This window comes from Struthio camelus, chromosome 6, assembly GCF_040807025.1.
Source record: "Struthio camelus isolate bStrCam1 chromosome 6, bStrCam1.hap1, whole genome shotgun sequence".
Lineage (NCBI taxonomy): Eukaryota > Metazoa > Chordata > Aves > Struthioniformes > Struthionidae > Struthio > Struthio camelus.
In genome coordinates this window covers 35395282-35415282 of record NC_090947.1, presented here as the reverse complement: position 1 = coordinate 35415282, position 20001 = coordinate 35395282, and the positions used below count along the sequence as shown (strand labels likewise).

General features: G+C 39.1%; 1 protein-coding gene across 3 annotated transcripts in view; it reads left to right on the top strand.

Annotated features, from left to right (window-relative positions):
- The window catches only part of OSBPL11 (oxysterol binding protein like 11), a 39694-nt gene that overhangs the window by 14361 nt on the left and 5332 nt on the right, over positions 1 to 20001 (top strand). For all 3 annotated transcript variants that reach the window (XR_011141969.1, XM_068949124.1, XM_068949123.1), the window contains 9 exons: positions 1812 to 1880; positions 2190 to 2365; positions 3165 to 3244; positions 3918 to 4112; positions 7455 to 7656; positions 10229 to 10374; positions 12435 to 12575; positions 14627 to 15125; positions 16783 to 16969. Coding sequence is in view for 2 of the 3 variants with exons in the window: in XM_068949123.1 (XP_068805224.1) it covers positions 1812 to 1880; positions 2190 to 2365; positions 3165 to 3244; positions 3918 to 4112; positions 7455 to 7656; positions 10229 to 10374; positions 12435 to 12575; positions 14627 to 15125; positions 16783 to 16969 (1695 nt within the window). In the remaining variant the exon portion in view is untranslated. The remainder of the gene's footprint in view (positions 1 to 1811; positions 1881 to 2189; positions 2366 to 3164; positions 3245 to 3917; positions 4113 to 7454; positions 7657 to 10228; positions 10375 to 12434; positions 12576 to 14626; positions 15126 to 16782; positions 16970 to 20001) is intronic.

The following is a 20001-nucleotide window of genomic DNA, read 5'->3' as shown; positions in this document are numbered from 1 at the left end:
TAAACTCTGTTTCCCTTTTACGCCCCTAGTAGCGAATGAGAGGTATCTGCAGAGGATGTGTGTGGTTCTGTCTCCTCAGCGGTTTTGTGCATTTAAAACATGATAGCCTGAATCCCCTCTATTCTCTTGGGTGTTATTTTTATCTGTGTAGTGCTGCTTAATGAACTATTACAGATTAAATTCCTAGGTAGCTCCTCTGATTGCACTTTGTTGCAACATACTACCCCAATACTGGCTGCTACAGGGTCCTTCTGCTTAATAATAACCAGAATATTTATTTTTTTAATGTTACATTTCAAAACAGAAAAGTAGCAGCTGCTACTTGTTTTTCTTCAAAAATAAGTTTTTTTTACATCTATCTGTAAGACAGTATTACTGCACATAAACTTCCCCTTATGGCAGTGATTTACTCTGAGGTTGTCTTCATTAGTGGCATCCTAAATAGCTTTGTTTAGGATGGAGCTTAGTCTAACGTTCAATTCAATTGAATTTTCAGATATCCATTTTATTCAGTGATACTAAGTGACACCATTTTAACTGAAATTTGCACTAATTTTTAGTCTAACAGCTGAAGCTGCTGTGAACACTTCATTTATGTTTGCAGCCAAAATCTGTAAATAAAGTTGATCCCTTGACTCTTGTAATTCTGTTTTTCCCAGCCTTTCCGCTCTTGCTAAAGTAGAAGTAATTCTACTCCTTAGTGACCAAGACTGCTCCTCCAATGGACTTGAATAAATTTTCACTTAATCTTCAAAATATTACAAGCTACTGGCATTTAAAATCTATTTTAAATGACTTAAAAATAGCTTTCTCTTGAATAGGAAATAGTTAGTCTCTGATACTTGGGTCCTGGTGTTTCAGTTCCTCATTGGAATAGTAGGAAACTTTCTCATGTAGAGCCTGAGTAGCTGTCTGAAAGCATATATTCTTCAAAGTGTGCGTGCTCCTCTAAGAGTAGAGGGATTATGGGATGTGCTCTATAAAATAGATCTTTAAACTGGGTTTATAAGATTAGTTTGTAGCCATTAAACTTGTAAGCCTTATTTTGAACAATTAATTTCCAGAAACGATAATATATTTTGTCTGTAGCGATGTTAAGCCTCGGTGCTAAATGCCTTACGCAGGTTCTTTTTTTGGTGTACGTTGCAAGTTTGGGCTTTGAAAGCAAGACTACTGGATTTTCCTGCCAAGCCTGAGAAGGAGATGTTTTGGCACTTGTTTTATATTTCTGAATATCTTGGTGTGACGTGCTCCTACACGTTGTGCTCTATAGAACGTCTTTGGGAGAGTATTTGGTGTAGTTAGGAATGATCCTGGAGTTAAGGATGAGTAGAAGAATCATATTAGTCTAGGAATACCTAGTCCTTGTTTTTGGTTAGTGACCCTGATCAAGATTGCTAAGAGTAAGATGGTGAATTCAGGAGTCCAAAAATACAAAGCTTGCCTAGAGGGAGAAGGAAGCAGAAGTATGGATACTAAGTCTGTAATTACTTAAAATTGTATAAATGTGTCCAGAAGTATCTGTTGCATAAATTTCAAGTACTGGTAAAACTAATTATGCTTGGAAATAGTCCAGTAAGTCTGGTTAAATTGCCTGTTTTATGAAATAGCTGTAGAGATGGGGCTGAAAAATCTGTTAACTGTTGGTAATTTTATGCAAATGGTAGCATCGTTCTAAAAAATGAAGTTTGAACAGTTTACTGAAATGAATTTGCAGAGAATAGAAAACGATGACCAAAAGCTGTGAAGATCTGCAGTATATTTGATATCGGCTGACTGTTTTTCTTCTTCATTTTTCTTCTTTGTAATAGTGATCACATGGAAAATATTTATGGCTATTTAATGAAATACACCAATCTCGTCACTGGTTGGCAGTATCGGTAAGTTTTTGGTTTTTTGTTTTGTTTTAACAAGGTTGATTATTGGCAACATCTAAACGAGCGTGCCTCAGACTGTTTGGTATTTAATGCAGTGATTTTTTTTTTTTTTCATTTCCTGTTAGATAAACTTTAAGCTGTATTTCAGAAAGCATAAGAAACTTTCTTAAACTAGTATGAAGATGAATAACAAGCCAGGGTTAGTAAAACAAATGTTCTGGAGCATGATTAAGAAGTTAGACGCTAGTTCCTCCTTAAAAAGGAAAATAACGAGCTGTTTTGTTTTGTGTGTTTGCTTTGTTACCATTGCAGGTTTTTCGTTTTAAACAATGACGCTGGCCTACTGGAGTACTTTGTGAATGAACAGTCTAGGCATCTAAAGCCCAGGGGTACCCTGCAGCTAGCTGGGGCTGTGATTTCACCCAGCGATGAAGACTCTCACACCTTCACAGTTAATGCTGCCAGTGGGGAGCAGTATAAACTAAGAGGTAGGACTTCAGTTACCAGACAGAGTGCTCCTCCACTAGAGGACGCTCCTGTCTGTCACCTGTGGCTTCAGTTCTGGGTTTGGTTGCGTGTCCATCTCTTATCCAAAGCAAAAGAGCTTGTTTGGCAGACTGCCACAATGAGAGCGCTATGCATGAAACTGTCATCCCACCCTTAGTTACGAGCCATCCTTTTCTTTGGATGGTTCTATAATCTTTGGGTTTGATTTTTTTCAGAAGACCGTGAACTTAATATGAATAGGATGGGGGGTTTACCTTCATATACAGTTGTCCTTAAATTGTACTGATTCAGAATTTTTCAAATTACTTTACATAACAGTACTGTGTTGATGCTTGTAGAGGGCTACACTAGTCCTAATGTTAACATACTAGCTTTTTCTTGTTGGTTGTAGAAGCCTGTTCTTTAGTTTCTTAGGACTACAGAAATCTAGGATGATATTTTTAGCATGTGTTCCCCTGAAGGCTTGCTGTCCTATTTTTCCTGTTCACGGTCCCTTATTTGTCTCCCAGGAAAAAATACATATCATGTAGTTGGGTTAAAAACTTGGTGGTGGTGGTGGTGGGGGGGGGGGGTTGAAGTTTTTGTGCCACAAAATGAATAAAATACATACCGTTTATGTTGAACTTGATTAAATGTTGTAGCTAATTACAGCTTATTTGAACAAGCTTTAGATAAGATATTCTGTAATTTTGAAGTCCTTTGTCTGTCTTAAAGAATGAAGCAGTCTTTTGTTCATATTGTGTCGTCTTTTACATAATCCTTTTGGTTTGCTTTTATTAGCCACTGATGCTAAAGAGCGGCAACACTGGGTTAGCAGGCTACAGATATGCACGCAACATCACACGGAAGCTATTGGCAAGGTATCATGTGACTGATATTTTCTTGGGCAAAAATTATTTAGGCTGGTGGTAAAAGCAGATCTAGGACAAGTACTGCCAAAGGAGAGTAGCTGGGCTTGAAATTCATGGCAAGAAACATCCCTCTGAGTAATCACCAAATTGTAATAAAATATGATTTAGTAATGAAACAAAGTGAAATCACTGTCGCTTCTGAAGAGCTGAATGGTTCTCCTGGATCAGGTACTCTTGAGGTGGTGTATAAAAAGCAGGCAGACCGAAAAAGATCAGAGTGCTAGTCTAGTGTGTTCCAGTGGTTTTGCATTTTCTTAACGGATAATGAAATAGTCTTTAGTGCTATTGAAGCCCTTCCTTTGGGCTGGGAACTTTACTTTTCTTTCACTAGACGTTAAAGCCATTCAAAAGCCTGCCAGTGCATTTAGGATGAATTCAGTTTTTAGTACTATTGCATCAAGGGCTAATCTTCAAATCAGATGAAGTGTTACATATTGGTCTGTCACGTTTCGCAGATTGCTTATAATCAAACTGTAAAGCAGGGCAACTGTCAACAGCTAGTGCAAAATATTTATTTAGCAGTTGCTAACAGTACATTCTGCTATATGGTTCAAATTAGAATATTTGTTGGGTATTAGGAGTTAATTGTAAATATTTCTTAATATGCTTATTTATTCACTAGAACAACCCTCCTCTGAAATCTCGCAGCTTCTCTCTTGCATCCCAAGGAAGTGGCAACTCTCCTGGTGTGCAAAGAAGACCCAGCCAAAATGCAATTTCATTTTTTAATGTTGGACATCACAGATGGTCAGCTGGTCAGCACAGACTGTCAAGAGTTCCTATCCTGCAGCCAGATCACCTTGTGGATGTTAGAGAGGTTTGTATGCCTTAAATGATCTTTTGAAAGAACTGTCGTATTGTTTTAGTATGGTGGAGAAACCTGCTACTCCTAGATGGTTTTACTGTTGTACACATCCTTCCACAGCTCTGCAATAATAATTTAGTACAAGTAACCTGCCCTAATTTGCTGTTAGAAGCATGCAGAGTATGTTCTTTGACTTTATGCTCTGCAATAATATCCTGACACTTGAGGCAGAATTTCGCATGTTTTGATCCTTGCAAGTCCTAGCACAGCTAACAACGGTATACCTTGTAGCAAAGTATAATCCTGTGTACTGTGATACTGTTATGTCATGTGCTACTCCCTCCCCATATCAAATAATAGAAAAATTGGCTAAGATCCTCTTGTACCCCATATGGCTAAGGGGATCTTGGTCATGGTTGATCCTGAAGAATATTAATATTACTTTCTGGTATGCTAATTCACGTGGCCAAGTTGTCAAGGGATGGATGTGATTGAGAAGAAAGGAAAATAAAATGAGCAATTCAGAAGCATATTTTCATTGACTATTCATTCAGATTTAGTGTCTTTTTGCAAAAGACAGAAATAATAACCTGCTCATCTTGATTGACGGTAATTGACTGACTGCTGATTGATTTTTAACTCGTGAATATTTACTCTGTAGATCATATAAATCTAAAGCTCCTACCAAAGTGTAACTTTTAAGTCACTGCTTTAAATAGTCATGCTGTGTCACCAAACTGAGTAACAATCAAAAGAGAACATGAATATTATTTTCTGCACTTCTTGCAATGCTAAGAAAAATCATTCCTCCTTACTTTGAAAAAACCCAAACAGTAAGAAACCTAATTACAGGACTCAAGGAATCCTCGGTAAAGGTAGCTTTTCCAAATTTTGAAGTTACTATGCTTAGCTTTTTGAAGCATATTTTTGCTTGTCATGTACAATGCCTTCAATTTTTTGGTTTTAATATACAATTAAAATATTTAAAATAACAAAGGGCAGGTGTATGACTGCTACACTTGAGCATTATACAGCTTGAATAAATGCAAACCTGGTTTGATTAGCTATGGAAAGAACCCTTCTCTTCCTAAGTGCCTGCTATGTGTTGATTCTCTTTTAATTTGCCCATGAATGCACTGTAGTTGGCTCTTTTGTCAGTCCCTTTCCCTTCTACTTCTTCCCCTTGTTCTTGACCACATATGTCTTGCTGCTGACTTGGAATTCTTGCAAAACAAGAGATCTAGGAGGATCTTTATGCCGACTTGCACTAATTACAGGCATGTACGTTTGCAAAACAGGAACTATGACCAGCGTACTCCAGACAGATTCAGAGTTTTCAGTTAGTTCTATTGGGGGAGGCCTCTCTCTCTCTTGTTTACAAGTCTGAGCACATACGAGGGGAAAAAGTGTGCCCTTTGGAAGGGGAGATATACCTATTTGAAACTGAATGTTGAATATAGCATTGCTGGTTCTATTGCCTTAAGAAAAGGGCATTGTTTGTGATGTGGTAACGTATCTTGTCACACTCTTCTGTACATCTGTGCAGTTGGACTTTATTTTCCCTTTTTGTAGGGATGCACCCAACTAGTCTCTGAGGCTAGACGCGGAGTTCCCCGTTACATTACATTAGTGTCATAATCTTTAGGGAGGCATTGTTGCTTTCCATGACTCTGCAGTGTCCTGTGAAGTGGTATCGATGCCGGAACGAGGTGCTTGGGTGCTACCACAGCATAAATACTAATAGCGAAGATCACCAGAAGAGCTGTGATGATTTGTCAACTAATCTTCTGTGGCATGCTTGCTTGCTTTTTTTTTTTTTGTTTCCCCCTTCATGCAGCAGAACTGCTCAAAGTATTGGAAAAAACTTTTACACAAGGATTTAAGTAATACATTCATGATTGGAAGAAGATATGACATATGTTCTGCTATTTACTGGTGTGTTTGCATAAGCGAGCCTATATAACAAAGTATTTTACTACCTTTCTGCATTGTCACCCTTAGGACATGCTAAAGGCTGACTGTGCCTGTTCGCTCCACTTTCAAAGAGCCACGTGCTCTGCAAATTCACACTTTAGCATGCTATTTAGCCAAGCCCTAAAATGTTCCAAATGCTGCATACTGTGAGGTTGAATGACTGTGTATTGTTTGAGTATTTATTGTATAAAACCTTAAAAGCAATTCCTGAAAGAGATTGCAGGCCAGGATGCTGAAGGAAAATAGACACTGCCAGAACTGGTAAATTAACAAACTGACCAGTATTGTAGCAGACGTGCATGTATGCATCCTGGATTCTTTTAAGACGTTCTCCTGCTCTGCTTCTTTGATCTGTTCTTAGGTTTAACTTAACTGCCAGAATGTATAATGATTGCAGAGCAGTGATACCCAGTTACGATAACACTGTTATATCTTCTCAGAAAAGTAGCTAGCAAGTATAGAAGCCTGTGCTCATCCCCATGATCCGAAGAAAATCGGGCAGTATTTTGCTTCTGTGAGTTCGAAGGAAAAAGCGTTTAGTTTTTTCAAAGACCTCAGTGTGCTTCTTGATGGCCAAGATGCTTTGGCACTGTATTTCTCAGGCAAGAAATTGTATTTCTCAGGCAAGAAATCTGTGCTGTTGCAAGTTCCATGATGTAGGCTTGAATAGCCTGGTTTGGAAGGAAGGAGAGAAGCAGCTTGGGGGAGAGCAGGAGGGAAAAATGACTGTCAGAAAGCTTTGATTTCAATACATCACAAAGGCAAAAATCCTGTGGTTTCTCTCTGCATGGTATACAGTGAAACAATCATCCTAAGCATGGTGGTAGTGCAGACAGTAAACAAGAATCCTGTATAGTTTGAACCAAACTGTGTGATACAGGTCTTGTCTGTTAAAGCACTGAATCCATCTTGTAAAGAGTGACAAGTTCTTGACACCTGTAGAAAGATCCTCATAGATTATCTCCTTCCAGGCTGTGCAGAGCACAGAGCTTAATTGGTCTTCATACACTCTTGTCTCTTTTTTTTATCTCCCCTCTTGTCCCTATCAGCCAAGCATGGAAGGTGCTTGATGTTTACTGCAGCATGTGCCGTGTTTGAATCCCTCTTCACCTTTTTTTGAAGGCGTCTTGATGCTCCTTGGCTTGTTAATATACTAGTGCCGTGTACTGCAGTGGGAATTTCATCATGCATTTCATGGAATTTTAGTGGCTGCATTAAGCACAATAACGTATGGTTAACTTTACCTGTGAAGTTAGCACATCTTATTACCTTGTTTTATTAATATTGTAACATCTCTTTCCGGACCCTTTGTGTTCACAACTCGACATCCATCACAACAGATTTCCATCGTCTTCTGATTAAAACTGTTTTGTTTGATAGATGATGTCTCAGGCCGAGGGCCAGCAGAGAGACTTGATCAGGAGCATAGAAAGCCTTCCTGCCTCCGGTCACCTTACATCCTTGGATCAAGACCTGTTAATGCTCAAAGCAACTTCCATGGCAACCATGAACTGCTTAAATGACTGCTTCCATATTCTCCAGTTACAACATGCTTCACAACAGAAGGGATCTTTGCCAGCAGGTGGGTATCAATGCTCACAAAGACCTGAATCTTGTAACAGCTATGAAGCCTGTACTACTTCACTTATGAAAATGCTTATTTTGCTAAATCCAATTTCTCATGGGCAGAGCAAACAGCTTAGTTTCTTGTTAGCTTTTTCAGAGTGGGACTTCCTGGTGGTCAGTTGAACTGCTGAACTTACAATTTTTCCTCATTTTCTCTATTTCCTCCCCCCACCCCACTTTAATACTTATGAAAAGCATTTACATATGTGTCGTTTTGATTTCTAGTTGAAACATTAGAATACAAAGCTCTAAATCTGCACAGGTTATTAGAAATGTTGTTTATACATCAGTATTTTTATTTTGGGTTAACATCCTGGTCTAAAATGTAGACTAAGGTGAGCTGTATTCCCTTCTGAGGCTGGAACAGCCTTGCAGGCAAATGCACAAATGCAAACTGACTGAAGGTAAACCTCTTTCTTTTTCCCTCTTTTATTTAAAAAAAAAAAAAGAAAGGAAAAAAAAAAAGAAAAGCTAGTTGAGTGAGATGCAATAAAGGACAAAAGTAATGATGATGATGAACAACGGACCTGTATAATAGGGCATACTTTTTCTCCCTTCATTTTAAAAGTTTTGTGGGTCTGGTAAAATTTCATTCAGAATGTGTTGGGTAAGTGCTTGTCGGGCTTAAAATGCAATGATTAAAAAAAAAAATACAAGATTGCAAATTTGCTATAAGTTATTAGAACGAAAAGTGGAAAAGTATAAAATACCCTAACTACATCAAGGTGTAACATAAATGGGACTTAGAGATGATTTGGATATTTGCAGCAGCTGACTTGAATTTAGGAAAGTTAGAAGCGAAACCATGTAATTGATTAGAAAGTACTTCGTCATCAAAAAGGCGGATTGTGATAGTAATTTGCAACTCTTGAAGAAGAAAAAAAGTTGAAAGTGAAGGCAGCTATAAACTGAGATAAAGAAGTCTGTTGTAGCACAGCAGCAGTGCTGGCAGCTGAGCAAAGAAATATGGAGTGAAGACTTTTAGAGGAAGAGAAGATCACAAATAAAGAAAATAGCTTTTTGCTACCCAAAATAGTCAAGAGCAGATTTGAATATGGTCTTCCTGTTGAGAGAGAAACATCCTGTCCATTCACAAAATTAAAACACAATTTGTACCTCGAATCACTTTTTAAAACCTCTCTGAATTTAGCAAGGAAAATTAAATGGAACTTAATAATAAAGAAAGCTATTTTAAAAGTGGCTGAAAGGAGGGAGGACTTGTCAAATTAATCAAATGTATAGCCAGCCAGCATGGATTAAATGCAGTCTAGGTTGTGTAATTGGAGACTATGTTGAAAGTTATACTTGAAAAAAACATATAGCATTTATGAAGAGATTTTAAAGGTGATAGCCTTCTAGAAAGGTAGGAGTGACAGTGAGATTCTGAACATGTTTCCTGATTTCTTTGGAACTCTTATTTAAACAGCTAAAAAAAAAAAATTAAACTACTGAGATATTCTGTATGATTCTGAGGTATTCACTGTGTTAATGGTTTAATGATTAACGGACTTTAAGGAAATAGTTTATCTTACTAGGGGAAGAAAGTTGCCTAGTTCTGTTAATAAAGCTGTACTTTTTTCTTTTTCCTCCCTCCCCCTGCTTTCCTCAGTAATTTCCTGCTGATAATGCTACTGTTTTCTCAATTAAGCTTACTCTGCCTGCTGTAACTGAGGATGTGACCTGGTTCCAGGTAACAGAGATCTGGAAGTACAGGATTGTATACAATATAGGAAAATTGAGTAGCCTTCTTGGTTCTTAAGTTCAGGAAACTGCAATACTGCACTAGAAATTACAACTTCCTAATTGATGTTTGCAGCCTTAGAAAGAAGCTTTGTCACAGTCTGTGTGTGTATTTTTCAGTAAAAACTTGCTGGAGTCACCTGCAATTTATTAACCTTTGAAAAAGAACGGAACATTTGTATTATTAATGAGGAACTCTATCCATCATGATAAATAGCTGGGAGTAACTAGAGACGCTGGAATCATTGAGTGGGTGACAGCTTTCCAAATGCAGCAGCTTTTTTTTTTAAAGTGATTATTATTTATTCAAGAGAGCATACTTGCCTTGCTTTCAGATGAGAAAAGACAACTGCCCTTTCCAGAGCAAGCATTGGCCAAATAACTTTTTCTGCCTTAGCTGTTTCTATTCTACAACTGACTTGGGTTTGAGAAGGTAGCAGGGCAGCACTTTTTTTGGATACCCGTTAAAGAAAATTATAAGGTTTACTTAACGTTCCCATGATATCGGGTTCTTGCTGTGGTGTCTGATTACACCTTGCATGACACCAGCTAGCTTCTCTGGTACAAGTTGCATGTATTACAGCTCACCAATCGCAGGGTTCGTGCTAATGATCACCGAAGGTGGTGTCTCATTGCACCACCTTTGTTTCGTGGCTGCTGAAGGGATTGGCTGCTGCAAGACTTAGCTGCTTTCAGCTTTTTCTTGGAAAAGCTGTTTTGTGGAAAGTACCTGTTACTGACCTTCTGGAGGATGAGTAAGCTTCAGCGTAAACTTTCTTTTGCTTCAGGAACAACGATCAGTTGGCTGGAACCGAAGATCTCTCTGTCAAACCACTTCAAAAATGGAGCAGCGCAGAATTTCTCAGCAGAGATAAACAAGCCGGCATCTGTCAGAGAAGAGCAGTCCGTTTCGGAGCCCGGCCAGCTAACAAGGGTAAGGTAATGTGAAAATCCCCTTTCTGTAGGGAGTGGTTTTGTGGAATATCTGTAACTGCTTTTATCAAATGATGTAGAAATAATGTAATTAGAATTCTTCTCGCACTTTTCTCCTCAATTAGCTGTGTTGGAGGAAGAGTGAGTACAGTTGCAATAAACAAACTTTTCTACTTTACTTTTTCAATGAACTTTGCTTCTTCCTATAACTAGCTGTCAAAAGGAGGGAGAAAACTGGGACAGTAGTGCAAGGTATTAAAATGGGCTGTGTTCCATTGCATTTTGATCTAAAACAACTGGAAATTGAAGTGCAGAAAAACTAATTGGAATTTATGACACTCTCAAAATAAGCCCCAGAAAAGCTGCCTAAGTAGGTGAGAAACCAAACTGCCAGTTTCCAGTTATTAAGACTATCTGTATTTCTTTTCCAGCTCTTATTGCATTTTTTTCTTAAATTAAGCAATTCTCATCACTGACTTTAGGATGGCTTAATGTATTTGAATTACAGCAGCAGTCTATATCATTATAATATTATTATGTCAAAATTAATTAGAAGTGCAAAATATTAAAATAAAAGAGCAGAGATTATGGAAGGAGAACTTATTTTCCTAACTAAGCTAGAAAATTGTGATTACATTCTTTTTATACTAGTTGCTCTCTCACAGTTTGAGACTATATACTTCTGAAAAGATTGTATGTGGTTGTATATCTCCACAACAGCATCTTGTTTGACTTTGCTATCTTACAGCAAAATAGCAAGTGCAGAGACTTTTCAGTGGCCATTGTGTATGGATTCTTTTTTTCTTAATAAATCTGTCTAGCTGCCACAAAGTCAAGAAACAGAACCTTCAAAATAAATGAATTTAAAACTCCTTCCTTCTAATAACTAAGCAAGTTAAGAGTTCAAGTGCTTGACGTATGGCCTTGTCTTGTAGCTGGGCTATGACCAGTCTTATCATTCCCCTTGGATGTTTTCTGCTATCTTATTTATGATTGCGGAACAATATAGCATCTGTGGAAAGGAGCGACCTGTGTGATACTGCAGTTTTAATCAGGTTGCAGGCTCTCGGCATGAGGACTCAGACCCCTGTGCTTTCCTTGGTGGTTGGGTGTTCGCAGTTTTGCCTTGATTCGATGGCTGCAGGTCCAGAGGAACAGGCTTTGTTTAGGCAGATGCATATTGCTGCCCTTTTGCAGTGTTCATTGCATCTGCCCTCTACATCTGCCTTCCTCCGACTCTGAGCGCGAGGAAAACGCTGCTTTTGAGGGCTGAGGAGTGCCTCGGCTGCCTGCAGCATTCAGCTTTCTGCTTGCGAGGTGGCGGTTGTTGCAACAGCGCTGATGATGTTTCTGCTAGTCTGTCTGGATGCATTAAACTAATAGACATCCTACCCTGACTGTGCTGCTTGCTTATTTTTGTTTTGTTTTTTCACCGCAAATCTCCACTTTTACTATGAGGATTGGCACTAGCAGCAGCACTGATAGTGCTAGTGAAGACTAACTACCCTGTAGGTGTGTTAATTGCTTGTAAGCATGTGTAGCTAGGAACTACCAGACCCTTGTCATGCAAACCGTAGCTGGATCATTGCTGCAACCTCGGGAGTAATGATACCAGCCTGATGGCAGCACTGGAAAGCTTGCGGTAGTGGTGGGTGGACTCAGGACTGTTGGGATTTCTGCTAGCTTTTGTTTCACTGTGTGTGTGTGTACTAGATGCCTGTAACTCTTCTCTGGGGTCACAAAACTTGCAGAAAAGATGTCATATTTGCTTCTAAGCTTTTTTTTCTTTCCTTTTTTTTTTTTTTTTCTGCTGACCGGGGTAAGAGACAGTCATAAATCTTAGCCTGAGTCCTCTAGATGAAATCTGCACTTAGTTGTTTTAAACAACTGTCGAAGAATTTAAAAGGACATTATCTTGGGAGTAGATCCTATTGTGTAGCTCTCTGAAGGGTTTTGTTTAGTCTTTTTTAATACATGGACAATTGTATTCAATATGAAGTCTTCTTGGATATAGTCTCGACAATCATATATTTGGGTTGATATTTATGGCTCTTATCCCAGGAACCTGAAGAAGTAAATCCAGATGAGGAGCTGGAGGATATCTGTGATGATAAAGAAGATGATCTAGGAGCAGTGGAAGAGCAGCGCAGTGTTATCTTGCATCTCTTATCTCAGCTGAAACTTGGCATGGACTTAACAAGAGTAAGTAACTGCAGTGTGAAGACCAGTTGCAGTAGAAGTGCTGTTTTAAACTCAATTCCTGTACTGAATTATTGAGTTTCATGTGAAAGTGAGGCCTGTAGCAACCTCAGGTCCTAAGGTCTGATATTCCAGTTTGATATGTAAGTTTTAAGTTAAAACGTACTGAGGGAGGTGATTTGTTTTAATGCAACTGGCTATGTCTCTTCTGTCACAGTCTTTTTCTGTTTTTTTCCTACCTTTTTTGGCCTTCCTATAACGGGCTCAATTTTCTTTTGTGGTATACTTTATTCTTTCCATATTGTGTTTTTTACTTTTTTCATATTCTTATCTTTCTACTTTTCTTCAGTGATCTTTCTTCTTATTACTAGTGCTTTCACGTGCAACTTGCATAACCCTGCACCTGCATTCGTGCTGCTAGAAGTTTTCTTCTGGTTCCCTGGCACCCACCCTCAGGTGTCTGTTTACCCCTTCCTCTGTCCTAGTCTCACTCCTGTTTTTGCTCATAGCTGTAGGAATCAGGAGCAAAGTTTTATGGGAGAGAAGTGGTTTTCACACTCTTGTGCAGATTTCAAAAGCAAGCAGCTTTGAAAAATTAAAGCTCGGCTGCTACTACACAACTTGGGCAGCAAATCTGAAAGAGCTGGGCTGCTACCAGCTTATATTCATTTCACTCCTGTAAAGACATCTCTTACCATAAGCAGTAGATATTTTTAAAAGAAAAATTAGATTCTACAGGTAATGGCATTAAACCAGGAAGTCATTCTTTTTCTTTCTTGGAATTATGTGTGTGTTTTTTTTTCTTTTTTTCAGACTTTTTGAGCAGTAGCTACTTGGCCACTAGGGACACTTGTATTGTGGAGCTTGCATTTCTCAATTTAGAAAAAAGGCCGTATGAACAGGTCCTGCTGCCTGTGGGCTGAACTTAAACCTCTGCTGCATAATCAGGAATTCATTACAGTCATTCTTCCTCTTTAGGTCATTATTCCATTTATATGGAAATTGGTTTTGTTCTGTTTTTCTTAGAACAAATTATTAGGTCTATCTTCCTCCTATTATTGGCATTTGGCTGTGTTTGTAGGATTGTCTTTAGTAGGGAGCAGACAAAGCATTGAAGTGTAACAAGTCTGACTTCAAAACTAGATAAAGAAGTTGTTGAAATCATGTTTAAGTTAAATCTCAGGGTTGTGAAGTGAAAAGCATCTTTTAACATTCCAGGCTGGTGTTATAACAATATAGTCAAAGTATTCAGCATAACTAGTGCCTCCATTAAAAGTGTCTGTCTGTGCCCTACTTCTTGGAAAGCAGCTGGTCTAAACGGACTGTATTGGTCTCAAGGCTGCAATACCCTCTCTTGCTCATGTCAATAGAGTTAGTTACTAGAGGCTCTCACTACCACTGCAGGGAAGAAAAAGACTGATACCCACAGCCTCTCACTCCTTCAATATTATTACTCATGGCCCAGCAAAGATGGGACTGCTATTTTTATAGTGGTGATTGTAACTGGAAAAGTATAAAATCCTCTGCTCTGAGGTACAGGATCAACTCATACTATGTTATTTCTGATGGATGCTTGTCCAGGCTGCTCTCTAACAGCTCTGAGAGAGACTCTGCCAGCTTTCTGGTGCACTTGCATAACTTGCGTGCTGTTCTCTCTGTTAGACAAAACCTTTCCTAACCTCTGCTGAGTCGTCTTTGCTGTAGTTTGAGCTCCTTCCTGCTTGTTTTCTCCTCTACAGACCTGGTGAATGCACTATTCCCTTTTTTCTAGCTGTCTTATGTTTTTGAAGGATGTCAGTCCTTTTTAGTATCTGTAGCCTGAATAGTCCCTTTTGTTTGTCTCCCCTTGTAAATTGCTTTTTCAGGACCTATGTCTCTATTTTGCTCATAGTTTAGAAGAGGAACAAGGAACTTCAGTCTGAAAGTGTGGTGCCCATAGCAGGACAGAATAACCTCCTGAGGCCTTCTCTTAAACAAACAAAAAAACCAAAACCAAAAACCCCTAGTCTCTTTGTTGTACTTACTGGAGCTTTTTGGGTTTTCTTTTATTTCAGGTGGTTCTTCCCACTTTCATTTTAGAGAAACGATCGTTGTTGGAGATGTATGCAGACTTCATGTCCCATCCGGATCTCTTCATTGCAATCACAAATGGCACTACCCCAGAGGACCGGATGATTCGCTTTGTTGAATATTATCTCACTTCATTTCATGAAGGTCGCAAAGGAGCTATTGCGAAGAAACCGTACAATCCCATCATTGGAGAAACGTTTCACTGCTCTTGGAGGATGCCGAAGAGTGAAGTAGCCACTGATGCAGGCAGTAACTTATCTGCTTCTTCCCTGTCAGAGCAAGTAACTCTATCAAAAGATCTGGAAGGCCAAACAGAGCTGGGCTATTATACAGTAAAATTTGTAGCTGAGCAAGTGTCCCACCATCCTCCCGTCTCAGGGTTTTATGCTGAATGTGTAGAGAGAAAGATGTGTGTCAATGCTCATGTCTGGACAAAAAGTAAATTCTTAGGAATGTCAATAGGAGTGACAATGGTTGGTGAAGGTAAGTGTAAGGTTTTTGTTTGTTTGTTTTGTTGGGTTTTTTTCTTTATTCATTTTAGAAGGCTAAAATATTTATTTTAAGAGACAAATTTGATGTTATATGCCCCAGGCAGAAAAACAGATGGATGTTTCTCGGTAATTTTGTTGCAAAGACTTTTCGGAAAAATCCATTTGCAGAGATGTTAATTACTATTGTGGATTTTCAGTTTTTGGTTTTTTTTTAAATACTTCTCAGATAATAAATGTTAGAGGAAAACCAGGACTTTAATGTACCTCATTCACTGATTTTGTACTTCATTTTTACTGTTTACAAAATAAAGAAGCTATTACAGGTCCTCATTATAAATAGCAAGTTTTCGTATGAATAAAAGCTTTAGGTAGGCTTATGTTTTGCCAAAAATCAGAATTATATTCAGAAATAAAATTTTGGGTTTTGAAGAAGAAGGATAGTTACAGTAATGTAAACTAGTTACTTTGGACATTTCCAAACCACTGAACAAATTAGTTTGTGTGTCACACTCATTAAATAGAAATGCTATTCTGTTTGGACACGTTACATTCCTTACTGTTCAAGCTTTTTCTTTAACTATGGAAATTAGGTCCCTTAAGTACTAATACCCTTCTCTATCCCTAGAACTATATTTTCTCTTTAATGCTAGTATTTTCTGGTTCTGAAAGGGAGATGCTTTCCCATCTCTTCAGTGTTTCGTGTGTATATTGACCAGCAACTGGGGATTTCACATGCATGAATATAAGCTGCAAGCATGGCAAGGGATGTGGAAGGCACATCTCGATGCTTTGCCTGTACCAGGTAATTCCTGAGCTAATGTCTTCTCTAGGGAGTTTCTCAAATCATGAAATGAATCCGAGTAAGATGAGAAATTCTGAAAATGCGGCTTTCAAAACACATGGTGATAGTATGCTCTGGAGGCATGGGTTGATGCAAACAGCAGTCAGCTGCCATACTATGTTTTTTGTAATGCTCAGAAGTAGATTTTGTGTATATGGATATTTTTATATACAAGTGCATGTATATATACACACACAAGTAAAACCCCACATCCTAAAACCCAAAGAAAATTTTGAGTTTTCTATGAGACTATGGTTGATACTTACTGCAAAAACCGCTGTCAGGAAAGAGCTATATTTATCTTGGCAGAGAGCTGCAGTAAGGAGGATTGTCTCTGCTTCCAGCCTTCGAAAAGGATAGGATGCCTTAAAGGGGAAAGGAAACAGAGCAGGAATGTTAGCCCTACTCAGGATCTGCAGTTCAGGGTATTCGTTCCTTATTTCCTTTTGGCGGCATAAGTCTTGTATCGCTGGGCTCCAGGAACATCAGTAAGACAGCAGCAAACACTTGTACCTATTACTAAAAAAGTATGTTGCACAGTGCATTATACCTGATGGATCAATATTACTAGGATAGATGTCTTTCCCAAAAGAAACATGAATGCATGTTACTCAGGTTAGTATTTTCAGCAAAATGTTTGTATCTAGAATCTGTAATAAATGTCGTTTTTGAGTTTACTTTTTTCTTTTGGTGTAAGGGGACTATGAGGAAAAATAGTCAGAAGTAGTCTTGGATGTATATTTCAATAACTTGTTTGGCTGTGTCTAAAACAGTGCTGATTTAAGGACTCTTGTATTTCTTCACGCAGGTCTCTTAAGTCTCTTGGAGCATGGGGAAGAATACACATTTTCTCTGCCTTGTGCATATGCACGATCAATTTTAACTGTTCCTTGGGTAGAACTAGGAGGAAAAGTCAACATTAATTGTGCAAAAACTGGATATTCTGCAAGTATTAACTTTCACACCAAACCCTTCTATGGTGGCAAATTGCATCGGTGAGAACGCTTCTTTATATTTTTCTATGTAGTATGTCCTGTAACTCCTGTAGCCATATAACTACCCTGTTCTGTGTGTGCTGAATAATACTGATTTGACAGTCTGAGGAAAATACTGTTTTTCCTGTTCTTGAACACTTGAGATGTTACTGTTCTTAAACAATACCTTAGCTAGACAAGTCTAACTCATGGTCCTCATGGAAAAATTAAATTGCATTTAAAGACAGTAAGGGAATTCCATATTATTTTCTGAATCTTGGTACAAGCCACTGGGGTGACAGGACTCCTGACTCTTATTCCTGACTGCCACAGATTTCTCTTGTTACTGACAGAAGTTGCTCAGTATTTCTTATCTCTTGTTTTGCTGCTTGTTTGGAATGAGGTTGATCATGCTGTCTTAAAGGGTTGCTGCTTGTTTGCAAAGTGCATTATAATTGTATTGCCTTGAAGTTTCTCATTGAAATAACTCAGCAGTATTGCTGTTATATGGCAGGAGCCCCCAGCTTGCATTTACACAGAAGGTGAAAAATACTGTAGGGAATTTCAGTAAGTAGTGGACTATAACTTATGAAGTAATGCAGAGGTTCTGTCAAGTTTAAGCAACTTCTGGAGAATCTCTAGGTAAAAATCCTCCTTTAAGATAGGAATGGTGATTTTTCCTGGGGCAGCTGTACTTCTGTGCATGTTGCAAGACTAGTAGGTAAAGAAAGGAAGGCCCAGGGAAAGTCTTGAGTGTGGCTGTTTCCAGCAAATTTCAGGAAGCGTTTACACACCTGATATCTTTTGTACTGCACTTTTGAAGTGAACTGAATGGAAAAGCAGAAGATGAAAGCTTTTGGAACTCATTAACATTGATAGTCTTCAATTTTGTAGTAAGGGTGCTTGCTGTAGATTAGCCTTGTACTAATATGGGGACAATTAATTGAGGAAGGAGCCAATTAAGTGGTAGTCATGCAAAAAATATCTGATTCCAGAGCACTTAGTGGTCAAGCCTTCACTGGACAGTGCTTGTTCAAAATCCTTAACAATTTCATTATGATCTCTTCTAGGTTTAAGCTAGCAGAGCAGAACATTAGAGGCTCTTAAATGAGGGTTGCTTTCACAGATCACCAAAAATCAGCAGTCTTCGGTAAATCCCTTTTGCTGAAGCAGCAGGGTTAGGCTGTGTTTATTGTTTAAAAGGTTTAAAAAAAAAAAACAAAAAACAACAAAAAACCCCACTGAAGCGTCCCTTTTGAAGCACTTTGCCTCATTAATTCCCATACACGCTTTGAATTTAAGTTGCAACCAGATCTCCAATGGCATTTGGAGAGTCGAAGCTTACCTGTAGGCCTGCTTGACTTCCCATGCTGCTGAAGTGAGACATCGTTTGGTTTTCTTATTCCTCTTGCTTGGAGTGCATCTTTGGCCTTGCAGTCGTTCCTGTTACGCCATCCAAACTGTAGCCTGTGGCTTATTAAATAACTTAATTTTGGAGAAGGCTTTGTTATCCATGTCTGGAAAGTTAGTCACGGATATGGAGTCTTTCAGACAGATCTGTTCAAGGCACTGTTAACGACTGAAAAATTGAAATAGTGATGATTGGACATTGCCAAAAGACTCTCTGGATGGGGAAAAGTGGTGTTGCCATGGTTACCCGGTGCGCAAGTGAGTTGCTATAGCGATGTTATAGATTTTTGTATAGTGACCCCTGTTGTCAGAGCTCAGCTAGGTATCGGCCCCTTGGTCCTGTACCTCTTTAGCACAATGAAATATTGAGGGTAATAAACAGAGAGGCATATATCAGTCGTACCATGCTTAGAAACAAACGCTAGCAGGTTTTTTGTTACTAACAGTGATTCAGACTGGTATCACGATCTACAGTGCTGGGAATAGCTGTGTGTCACAAAGTAGCGCTGATGGGAAGAAATACAGGTCGCAACGGAGTTGACTATAGCAACACCATCCTGCACCTTAGCAGTGAGCGATTGAACCTTGTTTACTTCAAGGTGTGCAGAGACGGTAGTTTGTGACTGATATTCAAACCCTGGATGCCAGTACTGTGTTGTAACCACACAGCACTTGGAACAAATAAGCTCTTAAATGCATGAAGAGGTAACTGCAAAAGTCCGACCTCGCGAGCCTCGGGCATGCTAGGCGTTCAGGCTCTTCAGAAATCTCTTGGGAGGAGGACGGGGACTTCACAGTGCATAATACTTTCAGTGAGGTGCGAAAGCCACAGGGTGGAAAAGCATCATGAAACGATGGCTGCTTGCTTCTTGCCTACTCTTTTAGTTGTTGTCAGGAGCTGTTAGCCATTTGTTAACTCCCTGCCAAAAAAAAAAAAGTTTACATCTGTTCTTATTGCTCATGTTACTCCAACTCTGACCGGTTTTCTTGATTAAACCTTAAATTTTTGTAATAGAAAACTGTGTGCCTAAGAAGGTTATTCTTTGCAGCCTGTTTTGAAAGAACTTTTCTGAGTAAAGTTAAATTCTGTTTGTAAGAGTTTACCAAAGTTCAGATACTTTTTAATAAATGACAAAGGATTTTATTTTCTTTCTCTGTTGGATGTGCTCAAGGAGGAGTTTTGTTTTTGTTGTTTTTCAGTTTTTTTGGAAGATCAGTGTTTTCCCTGAACATCTCCAATCACAGCGCTGAAACAGGTTGCCCAGAGAGGTTGTGGAGTCTCCTTCCCTGGAGATATTCCAAACCTGCCTGGTCACAATCCTGGGAAATATGCTCTAGAGGTCCCTGCTTGAGGTGGGTGGGGGGGGGGGGGGTTGGACTAGATGATCTCCAGAGGTGCCTGCCAACCTCAACCATTCTGAGATTCTGTATGGAGTGAAGCATCCTGTCATCTCGGTCCCCTGGCGCAGCCCTCCAGCCTGTGCCTTCGCTGCTTGCGAGCTGCTGGGTCACGAGGTTGCTCCAGCTGCCTCCAATGTGGGCAAGATGCAGCAGAAGCCCTGGCTGCTGCGCCTCGTTCTGAGCCAGCTGAGCTCTTCCCCGCCTTGCCCTGGCGTTTCCCACCAAGTCAGATTCAGACTGGC